At 39.6% G+C, this 12,426-nt stretch overlaps 1 protein-coding gene across 1 annotated transcript; it reads right to left on the reverse strand.

Moving 5' to 3' along the window:
• Window positions 1-1,440: 1,440 nt before the first annotated feature.
• Window positions 1,441-8,192, reverse strand: arl8bb (ADP-ribosylation factor-like 8Bb). Its single transcript, XM_040116150.1, has 7 exons — window positions 7,983-8,192; window positions 6,342-6,422; window positions 6,080-6,153; window positions 5,693-5,786; window positions 5,170-5,237; window positions 4,589-4,659; window positions 1,441-3,517 (listed from the first exon to the last, which is right to left on the reverse strand). Exons 1-7 carry the CDS (start codon window positions 8,103-8,105, stop codon window positions 3,468-3,470), a joined length of 561 nt encoding a protein of 186 aa, XP_039972084.1. The 5' UTR covers window positions 8,106-8,192; the 3' UTR covers window positions 1,441-3,467.
• Between the last annotated feature and the right edge of the window lie 4,234 nt (window positions 8,193-12,426).

Below are 12,426 nucleotides of genomic sequence, written 5' to 3' on the forward strand. Positions count from 1 at the left end.
GTCAGGTAAAACTTGAGAGTTTACAATCTGTAGAGATTTTACTGCTCCCCGTTTTACTAGTATCCTTCTAAAGTCCTCTGCCTCCACCCAGTGGTGACAAACAAAACTGACAACTTACCAAGGAATTTGGATGCTGCACTTGAGATCCTTAAAAATAAAAACAAATTTATTAGCAATCACAGGAAAAGAATGCATTACATCTACAGGGGCATTTGTTGGAATAAAAATGCTAACTTCTTATTTACAAAGTCTGCAATTGAATGTGAATAAGTTTCAGCACATGCACATACAAATTGCAAATAGGCTATATTATTACACAAGTAACAAAGCTTTCCCCAAATTACCCACACAGTCACCCAATTATACAGCCCCTCACTGCTGCTGTGGTCCCAACAATCGACATTTAGGATTACAACGATCACCAACAGACACAGCACAACATATGAGATAAGAGAGTGTGTGCGATGGATTTGTAGAACATACGTTACAGTGAAATGCAGGAGCCATGTAGGCCTACATATAGTATTGTAGCAGAAGGATAATTCACCCGATCTGGTGACACACACACACACACACACACACACACACACACACACACACACACATACGTGTAGTTCCCATACGGACACACACGATATGGTCTCCACTGACCCATGGAATTCATCGGGTAACACCTAGATCTGTCCACACGTTCTAACTACCACCCTGGCATACAATAAATGCCGGCAGCTGTTCATTAAATGCTGCGTTTAAGAAATGAGATTAATTAAGGTATTCCTGCTTTAACAGCACAGGCTGGCTCTCCGAAGGCTCTGTGCAGCTTCAGCTGTGAGAACAGTTTGCCTTATTGGCCCCTAGTTTGCAACACACTCCCCGCACTTGTATTAACATTAGTGTGTTACATTTTTTAAGAATAACGGCCATTTTTCTGCCAAGGAACACAAAAAGGTGTTAATCATCTATTATGGAATCCGTAAGTAACAATAGGTGCTTAATGGAAAATACAGAGCCCCATCTATCCGCAAAGGTAGTTAGGTTTGCGTGATGGAAATTATGAGAAACAAGTGTATTGTGGGTGTGGGCAGGCTGCCTGCCATGGGATCCGTTGTGGAGGTTTTAACTGAGAACTGCAGTGTAAGAAAACTGAGCTGGAATTAATCATCCCACTCATTTACCCTTGATGCAGATTCCATTTCTGTACAAGACCTCTCCATGCCTGTACAGGAACCCGGCCTATAATAACCACCATATAGATAAGGTGGGAAGCAGGTTCATGATTCACCAAGCGAACGTCAGGTAAAACTTGAGAGTTTACAATCTGTAAAGATTTTACTGCTCCCCGTTTTATTAGTATCCTTCTAAAGTCCTCTGCCTCCACCCAGTGGTGACAAACAAAACTGACAACTTACCAAGGAATTTGGATGCTGCACTTGAGATCCTTAAAAATAAAAACAAATTTATTAGCAATCACAGGAAAAGAATGCATTACATCTACAGGGGCATTTGTTGGAATAAAAATGCTAACTTCTTATTTACAAAGTCTGCAATTGAATGTGAATAAGTTTCAGCACATGCACATACAAATTGCAAATAGGCTATATTATTACACAAGTAACAAAGCTTTCCCCAAATTACCCACACAGTCACCCAATTATACAGCCCCTCACTGCTGCTGTGGTCCCAACAATCGACATTTAGGATTACAACGAACACCAACAGACACAGCACAACATATGAGATAAGAGAGTGTGTGCGATGGATTTGTAGAACATACGTTACAGTGAAATGCAGGAGCCATGTAGGCCTACATATAGTATTGTAGCAGAAGGGATAATTCACCCCGATCTGGTGACACACACACAAAAAGAAATTAACAGATCAAGATGCACTGGCCAAGCAAGGGGCAGAATAATATACAGTGGTCTAACCTGGGAGAAATCATTGTCTTGTCGCTGAAAGGAAATGACGAGTCAATCACTACGTCGCTTTTAGAGGAGCCAGCGTTGTCCTCGGACTGCTAAGGCTTCTACAGGAAGACCTCAGGATTCAGACAAGGGTGTGGCAAGGCATGGATGACATCAAGCATCCGACGCTTGGAACTAATGGACTGTCTTCTGCTCTCCATCATCTCAGTCATCATGACTAACGCTGGCTTTCGGTTATCCAACCCGAACAACATTGGGATTATGAGACAGATACTTCGGCACACCCATGCTATGTTCAGACATCTTAAAAAGAATTTGGAAAAAAAAAAAAATAAATAAAATTCCAATAACAACCTGAGAACTGCAAGCAAAAGTCAGCCCACATTTCAACCTATATAAGAGTCACAGGCTACAAGTCAAACAGCATTCAAATTTTGCCCATCAACCAAAAAAAAAAAAAATCAAAATAACATTGTCTTATTCATCTCACATCCCTGTCATCCATTACATCGTTCCTCATTTTTCATTGTTAGAACAGTGCTGTCTTTTCTCAGACATCATGATGTGTTTATATGATTAGAAAACATAAAATGAGATTGTCTAGAGGTGGTTTTAAGTGTAATCAAGGGATCTATGCTGTGTCTGTACCAAGTGTTTTTTTGTTTTTTTTATAATGGGTTAGAAGTTGCATTGGGCAATAACTGTCTGATTGGGAGACTCACTTAGCCAAAGGCACTTAAAAATCTGCTGACCTATCTTAGGATTTTTGCCTCAGACACAACAACCATTCACAGTCTTTGCTTCTATTGATCTTTATGTTATGTGTAAACTTTAAGTCGCTTGATTAAATAGATAGTTTCATATGCCAGCAAATAAAATGCAGGCTACGTTGCTAAGGGTTTATAAGGAATTGAAGGCATTAGCGCAAGCAACCATAATCATTTGGCAATTAACTGTTAAAAACTACATTCACACGATGTCACGTAAACACCAAATGTTGACAGGCAACAAAACGGATGTTTGATTGTGGGATAAGAGGAGCTCCATCCTAGTCGGGGAACAGTACACTGCAACATCATTAGATTCCTGTGTCGAAGGAAACAGAAGCCATTAAAAAAAAACAACAACAACAAAAAAAACTCCATAATGCGCGCACACACACACACACACACACACACACACACACACACACACACACACACACACACACACACACACACACACACACACACACACACACACACACAGAGCATGTCTGTAATGACAGGCGATAAGGCATGATGGGTGTGGACAATCCACCTTCTAGCACAGTACTGAGACAACTTTTCAAGACTCCAGATAGTTGGGGTGGCAATAGTGCTGTACAGGGGCTACGCATCTATGGTAGTGTACTGGGTGGTGCAGGTGGTGACAGTAGTGAGCAGAGAGAGAGAGAGAGAGAGAGCTGAATTATTTCACGGAGGCAGTGGAAGGGATGACTGTCGAGGACCCATGACCATTAGAGGGCTGAGGCCAGAGCTGCGACTGCGGAGGGTTTCACTTTCAGCTTCTCCTGGACTTTGAATGCTGGATGAGCCACTGCAGCGTGATATCTAAAGGGAGGAAAGACGTTGAAGACATTTTTATGACCTCAGCAAACAAATGCTATTAACAATTTGTACCCATGAGGTTTGATGTAGAATCATTTCAACTCTGATCAGAGGGCTTTTTCATTCTGTCCCGCTGGACTCATCTATCAGCTCAGTTTGTTGCAGAGCTACAGAATCCAAATCCAACATGAGTAATGTGAATTTTCTTTGTATCACAAATGTTTTATTGCCATTGTTTATTTTATTGTCATCAAGTTTTACAGTGTTTTATTCCCTCTTATTTACTTAGTTATTGTTGTTTATCTGTTTTACTGTTTTAAAATCCATTTTTATCCATTTTATTAGTTTTATTATTACTTTTTCATTATTTTTATTTCTCGTTATCGCTAATCTCAAACTGTTGACTGAAGTGATGGAAATGTATGTACAAGATGCAACATGGCAATTAACAACTCAACTCTGATGCATCCAATTGGACTTTAAACGGGTTATTTATTTTATAGCAATAAAATAAAATAATTAGCAACGATAGAAAAGTGAGAGAACCCATATGGTGAAAACACTATAAAATACCTTCAGATTGGCTGTCTGCCATTCTTGTACTGTAAGACAGTTTTCTGGGTGTCTGTTTATTTACATTTTTATCTAAGTGGCATTTAAAGAGAGAAAAAAATGGTGAAAATGCTACTTACATTGATGCTAAAACCATGGGTCACAGTTGATTATTAGCTTTATTTTTTAATTCCATTGCCTAGTCTGACTAGTCTGCCTAGTCTGACTAGTCTGACTTATCTGACAGGTAAGTCGACTTTGGCAAGTACCACAAAGTGACTCTTTTCCACAGTGCAGCCACTGACCAGTGTTACGATCAATCTGCCAGAGTCAAGCCTGAGCTGAAGCTAAGCCTGAAAACTAGCCCAGGGGGGTGAGCTTCCATGGTAACTTAGGTCAGACATATTTAAACCTCCTTAATTAAATAGAACTTCCTGAAGTTTCCAGAATAAGCGTGATTTACTGAAGTAAACCTGAGTTAAATGGTAACCTTGCTTCATGAACCAGCTCTCAGATGTTTACCTATGTTGTCTTTCTCTTTGCAGGAGACAGAGTAGCAGCAGATCTCTCGGTCCTGAATAGCAGATAGGTTCCTGCAAACGGAAAGTGGGGAAACATGAAATGACATCTTCAATTGTCTAGAAATAAGACGTTTAAGAGCCTAAAATCCTACTGGTCAGTGGACACCTGCAAATTACATGAGATTGCTGAACATCTCATCCCAAAACCATAGGCATTAATATGCTGCTAATGACAGCCTGAACTTTGAAATTGCACAATATTTTGATGTATGATCTAAGTATTTCAGATTTCACGCAAGTATGTGGATATACTTTTGGCCATAGTGAATAGGCTTAATGTACTGGGAATGTCTGAAATCATAATCTTTGGATTGCCACTGAGAAAGAGTGCAGTGATACGCCTGACACTGATTCATCATCCACTAGTTGTGAGTATAAGACGGATAAACTAACTAGTGACAGAAAAAGAACACATTAGCTTATGCATACGTTAGCTTTTGGTTACAACACAAATCCGTATCCTTATGTCGTTGCTGGATTATCAACAAAAATACAGAAAAACTAAAATTCGGAGTGCCTCACATTTTTTCAATGAGTTGCTTCTCATCAAGGGCGTTGGGTAGGTCTCGTTTGTTGCCCAGTACTAGAACCTGAAAAATGAGAAAAAGAGCTGACCAATATCCAGCACAGCAATCTATCAGTGTTATCACACAGTGTGATCAGACAATCTAAAGGATTTCTCTCAACTACATGCTTCACCTTTCACAGAATCCTTACTGTTAGGCCAAAATAAACTGCCTGTGTGTGGTGTCAAGTCCCAGCAGCTGGAAGCCGATCAATTTAGCAAATCAAACCCTTTAAAGTCAATTACCCTGTCAGCTTGGATATTGAAAACTCATTAAAAAAATCCTGGCTTGGGTACTGATGACCACTGAGCGTAAAGTCATCATCACTGCAAGCCATTAGTTGCAGTGTGATTACTAATTATGAGTCTAATCACTGGTTGTGACCGCAGTCACTAGACCAACAGAAATCAATGTGATAAACTACGGAGAGCCTGAAACACCATGAGCTTTTAGTCCAAAAAATACAAGCGGCCTCTTACAGGAATTCCCTGTAGTTGTGGTTTGTCTAAAAGGTTGTGCAGTTCGTTTCTGGAAGCTTCTATCTTCTCTCGGTCTGCTGCATCCACCATGTAACTGCAAAGGGAATAAACAATACTACTTACAATACCTGTTTGACTAAGCCAAAATAAAACACCTACCACAATAACTTTGCTCAAATATTTAATGTTAAACATAATGTCCACATAAGAGAACTATGTAATGACACTATTATATGAAACATAATAAATGATAATACTCAAACCAAGCCAAACGTTAACAGGATGAATAAGCATTTTATTACACATTTATGTATATTTCTCTTCGTTCTTTTCAGGTTTCCTGCAACAAAGGCCATGTGCTGTGCTCTAGAGCATCCACAAACTTACACAATTGCATTGACTCCTCTACAGTAGCGTTCCCACATGCTTCTGAAGCGGGGCTGTCCACCTATGTCCCATATCTAAAGCAAAAAAAAAAAAAAAAAAAAAAGATTTTGTGTAAGATTTTGTTCCCGTTACAAACCAATCATTGCACCATTACTGCTCAAGTGCAGAGTATGCAGCTCTAGGCAGGCAGCGGTCCAGTATAAAATTGATTTCGGTTCAACAGTGAAAGCATCCAGTTGGACACTTATGCTTGTTAGCCTACCTTTATTGTCACATTGCCTTTAGTGACCTTCCGCATGTTGAAACCGACTGTGGGAATCATGTCTTCACTGAACTGGCCTGACTGTACAAGACAAATGCAAGGATAAAAGTTGGCATGTTTGTGAATACTGCATGGTACATTGTTAAAACACACACCAAGTGAGATAATAAGCATTTAAAATGACTAACTGTTGTAGTGACTAACAGATTGTGTCAGCTCTATTTTCAAAGATTCTGCATCAGTATAACCAAATAAAAATCTGCCGACATGTATTTAAGTCTATTATCTAGTTTCGTCTGGTTCAGAAGTCACATGAAAAGCCGAGAGGATGTGAATCATTCCTGTCTACGGGGTCACAACAAATTAGGTACTTGGGAATACTAGGCACTTGAAGACTGCAGCTGAATTTGAACACTCGCCCTTTTACCCCATGAACCATGCTGAGATGACACCACCTCTGCATCAGCATGCATTAGCTTCCAATCGAGCTTTCTACACCCAGGCACTTACCCTAAAGATGTGTCACCCAATTGTGGAGCCAATGTATACAGCTTTGATAGGCACTACCTAGCTTTACTCATGAATAACATGACCAAATATTTAAAAAAAATAATAATCAAATATGCTACATAACTTTAATAGCATTAGTTGTGTGGCTTATATGCAGCCTTGATCTGGTCGAACTGCCTTTTAATGTCTGTGCGAAGGAGAAGGCAGCTCTGCTCCAACTTAATTGCATATCATCTGACAGGGACCACAAGAGAGCCCGGAAAAACTGCCGTATTATTGTGACGAGTCCAGGAAAGGGGTTGGTCTACAGTACGGTGGCTTACAACTTGGCCTCAACTCAAGTACAGTGTGGCCTATCACCTAGAAAACACAGACATAAACAAAACTGGACCACATAATACAACCCTTACCCCAGCCGAGGCTGTGGCAGGCTATACAAGCTAGACATAGCAACAAACAGCTCTAACACAGACTGCAAGTGTCATAAAACATTACAAGTTTTAATATTTAAACAGAGCTGACAACGTGCCATAAATCTAGACCTGACAACAGAGGGACATTTCTGTGGGAGGAAGCATAAACACGAGCCAGTGGTAATGCTGAACTCGGCTATAGAGGCTTGGCATACAACTGGATATTCCAAGCAAACGTGTTATTATTATTTTTTTTTAAGATATATATTTAAAATCATGCTAATATACAGCTGGCAGGCTGTAGTCGCTGTGGCTCCAGGCCTCGTAGGCGTCTTTACACCCAGGTAAATGACCTAACGAGACAGACTGTTTACAAAACGGTTGTAGCCCGTGTTGTCAACATATCGCTTTTGTTGACACACCGGCAAGCGAGTCCGTTCACATGACAGGTTTCATAAGTAAGCGCACAGTCATACCAACAACTTCGTCATTTCAGCTAGCCTAACGACAGCTGGGCGAAATCGCCAGCAGTGTTGGTACCGCAGCAATACGCGCAATTTGTAGGACGCCAAAGCTACCCAGCCATGGAGCCATGCCCCTGCATTTGCGGAGCAGCAACCTGTAAAACTTCAACATATCCAAAGAAAGCCTCGTCCACTACCTCTTCCAGGTAGTAGCCTGGGCCCACACTGACTCTGCTTGTTTGCTAGCTACTTACTGCAATCACATTGACGAATGTGGTTTTTCCGGAGTACTGAAGTCCCACTAATGTAAGCTCCATCTCCTCTTTCCAGAAGAGGGACCTGAACCAGTCCAAAAGCCTGTTAATGAGGGCCAGCATCTTGGATGACACAGCAGTCGCAGTCGCTGCGGCCGTCTGGATGTGAACTGGCTAGCAGTCTACACAGGAAGTAGCTAGCTGCTTTGTCATATCATGTGATCTACTGTTGCCAATTCTGCCCGTAAGACGTGCACGGACCTCACGGGAGCGCGCACCGTGACTGCGGAACTTGACCGACAATTGACTTAAAGACTTAAGTGTTTAAAGGGTTTAGATAAAGAGCAAAAGAAATCCAACATCATGATACTGGTCCATCAGGGTTTTCAGCTTTTGCAACACAATGCTTTGTAGGATTTTTACACATTCAGAATTTCACATTTGTACAATACTTTTCAAATTATTGTAGATGTAGCCTAAATAGGACATAAAAGATGAGATTTGTTCATTATTTTAACTGCATTAAGCCACATGTCTCAGTAGGATCATTAGAATACATCATTGAATAAAACATCCGCATAGAAGCATAATTAGCATGATCAGGTCTTCCACGGGCTCATCATTTTTACCCAGCGACCGTCAAATGTGCCAGTTGAAATAAATTTAATCTGCCATACGTTTCCAGAAGTTTTTGTTACTTGTCATCGCATTAATGAGTCCTTTCGTTTAGGTGTTTGTTAAGGAATACACTCACAGTACCAAGTAATAAAGATTTACTGAGATATTTGAATTGCAAAAGTCCTGATAATGTTGTTCCCAACTTCATTGTGTAGTTATCATCTTTGATTGTGATTAGCATAGAAAGCACATTTACAAGTTAACAAGTTTGTTCAACTGGGATTCACATATCATATACATTGCGTGCAGACTGCCATAAATTCAAAGTTCAATTAAATGTTAAAACATTGGGTAAGATTGTAGAAGGTCATTTGGGGTAGATAAATACAAAATGAAAAAATAAATATTAAACGGAAAGGCAATAAATGCCATACACAGATGAGATATTGTCAAAGGGGATGATTCACTGACACCAATCCGATCGGAAAAATTGTGGACCAGCCCAGATGAAAGCACAGGTCATCCTTGGACTGCAAATCAAGCTGATGAAACATATTGTATATTGGAAACGTTCAGAGCTCAACTAAACTGAAATTAATCGCAAGGAAATTTGTTAAAATGACAAATTATACACAAGAGCTGAGAAGTTTGACTCATATCTCAACAAGTGATCACTCAGTTGCCATGGATAACAAAGGCTGTGCTGTACTGGCAAAAGTACCTGCTCATCCCACTTTTTCCATCTTCTTATGATTTCCACAGATAAACCTACATTAATACTGTTATTGTTACCTCCGCCTGGGAGGTTATGTTTTCATCCGTGTCTGTTTGTCGGTTTGTTTGTTTGTTGGTTGGTTTGTTTATTTGTCAGCGGGATTACGCAAAAAGTACTGAACTAATTTTGCACCAAATGTGATTGAGGGATGGGGCATGAGCCAGGGAAGAATTTAATTCAATTTTGAATTAAATTTTGGTGTGGATCTGCTTAAAGGGGAGGATCCAGGAATTTTTTTTATCACTTGCCTTAACATTGTGAGAGTTATTATTATTATAGTAATAGTAGTAATAGTACTAGTGGTAGTGCTAGTATTGAATGCTAGTACTTTTTTGAGACAAAAACTACTCAAAAACCTAAACAATTAAGAAAAACACAGTTATGAAGCCTACACCACCGGACTTTGACTTAAAAAAGTTGTCAAGATAACTTTAAATACAGCTGCCAAACAACAGAAATCTTTAATAAAATTTCAATTTTAACATTTAGTTCAATTATAATTGTTAATATTATAATAATGCACTTTTATTTGTACAACACTTTTCAAAACAACACAGTTACAAAGTCCTTAATAAAAAGAAAATAAAACAACATAAAAACATAAGGATACAATTTAGTTGAAGAACAAAAATTATGAAAAAAATTACTGAAACAATATTTTAAAAATATTAAAAGCTGCCTTCTATACTGTATTTTTCACGAAGAAAGCTTGTTAGGCAAACTGAAAAGAAAACTGAAAGAATACTATAATAAGTGTTTTTCTGGAGAACAACATTAACCATGTCATGTAGCCACTAAGGGATTCCGACATTATCAAAAATAAACACCTGTATCATCAGAAGCTCTTCTGTTTGACATAAAAGGTGGGAGAGATAATTGTTATGAAAGAGACAGATATTTTAGTAGGTTATGGTATTGAACTGATTTATTCTTAGGTAGTTATGTCAGTGATTATTTACTACAACTGTGCTTTAGATGTAGTACTTCAAATACTCCACACACTAGACAATGTGTGTCTGTGTGTTTGTCAGTGTGCGTGTGTCTGTGTATGTGGGGGTAGAAACTGCTAATGGGTTTAATCAGCAATGCTTAGTCATTTTTAGGCGGAAGTAGTGATAATACACAGAGGGCACCACTGAGATACCCCTCAAAAAAAATTAAGATAGATAGATAGATTAGTGACTGACAAGCCGAACGAAAAGCCTCCATTTCCCTCACCACACATACACACAGACAGACAATTTCCCTGACAAAAGGTCACGTCACACCTGGAGCATCAGTGGTGCAAAAAGTCATTCCTTTGTCACTGTCCAGAGAGCAGATGAGAGAGGTAGGTATTACTTTTCTTTTAAAACCTTTGATCAAGTATAACATGGATAGTTTTAAAGGGGCAATGTGTAAGTATTTCAGTTTAAAACATTAAAAAGTTAACTAAGATTATCAACAGAATGTGAAGAAGTAACAGTTTTGACATTATGTCAAAGACGTCTATGTATTGTGTCGCAGAGATATCTACAGAAGTTAGCATCCTAACCAGCTAGCCCCGGCCCGGCCTGTCTCATAATAAAACTTTGTACCTCATGAGGCAATAGTGAGCCACTGTAGCGTCCAGTCTGCCCTCAGTCCAACACGAGAGGATGAAGAAGTAGTAACTGCAAGTAGGCTATAAACCGGTGTTATAGCCATCCTCCCTTCGGCGCCATTCCTCCACTCTGCCCTCAAGCTCAGCTCTCGATACTGCTGCTCCAGCTGCTCTCCCTCTACCTCGTGTTCCTCGACCTCTCGTCGCTCGTCCTCGACTACATCTTCCCCGTCTTTGACTGGGCAGACTGGGTGTGAAATCGTCATCATCAGTCTAACAATAACTGAAGAAAATAACCCACCAGTTACTCAGATTGCAAGGTAAACCTGTGTGGAAAACATTATTCCCCGATCCATGCAGGTTTGGCAAGATGTCACCAGCTGCTCAATACTGAGGTTAGATATATTCAAGCGAACGTTAGCTCAGCATGAGGGTGAGGGTTGAAACTTGGTTGTGAGTGGCGGGTGAGCCCAGTCCCGGAAAATGCATGCAGTATGATGTCCCTCCAAATGACAGGTACACAGAGCGGGCCAGTAAAATATGGATTTTTTGATGTTCCACCGGCTCACTGATTTAGCAGCCCGATGTCCCGGTATGCCTGATAGACAGTCTCACTATGGCACAGGGGAGGAGGGACCAAAGAGTGCATTTCCCTTTTTCTTATGATAGGGGTGGACAACTTTACTTGTTAACATGCTGCCCCCTATTTGTTTGGTGTATGAATTTGACAGTTGGCAAATTCTTACACATTGTCCCTTTAAAGTTTGTAAAGTATCATTTCGATTGATATTAACATTATATAGTAATAAGTTTTTGTGGCCTCTCATAACTGTGGAAGATGACAGCCATTGGCTGACTTTTTTTTTGTTCAAAATTTCCTGGGTTTGCTTATCAAGCTAGACTGTTAAATAAAAAGAATATATGCATGAACTTAGAGGCCATTAGTCCTATAAATTTATGATGGTATACATACCAAACAAGAATGATCATCCATCCATGTCTCCTTCCCCTTTTCCGGTTGCCCGTTCTATCTCAAGCCCATTAGTTAATTTATTAACATTTATTAACATTTATAATTAAAATAGAAAGGTGCCAACTGCAGGAATCTGCTTAAAGGTAATCCAACAATCAGAATAAGAGGTAGGAACTGCTACAGGTGTAATCAGCAAATCAGAAATGTTGAGTCATTGTTTGGCAGAAGTGGTGATAACAGACGGAGGGCACCAGTGAGGTACCCTTCGAACGAGACTCCTTAACTCAAAAACTATAGTTCATATCACTGAAATGTTTTCACCATGAGCATGAATTGACTGACATAGATAGATAGAGAAACAGACAGACAGATAAAAATTGTTCTATTGTCATTGTGCAGAGTGGTTGGTTGGTGATTTGGAATTTCAATGCCAACGGGGCAAGCCAACACAAAAATAAATTTTTAAAAATAAAATTGCAGCAATTACTTATAGAAA

The sequence above is a fragment of the Xiphias gladius genome, chromosome 21 (genome assembly GCF_016859285.1).
Source record: "Xiphias gladius isolate SHS-SW01 ecotype Sanya breed wild chromosome 21, ASM1685928v1, whole genome shotgun sequence".
NCBI lineage: Eukaryota > Metazoa > Chordata > Actinopteri > Istiophoriformes > Xiphiidae > Xiphias > Xiphias gladius.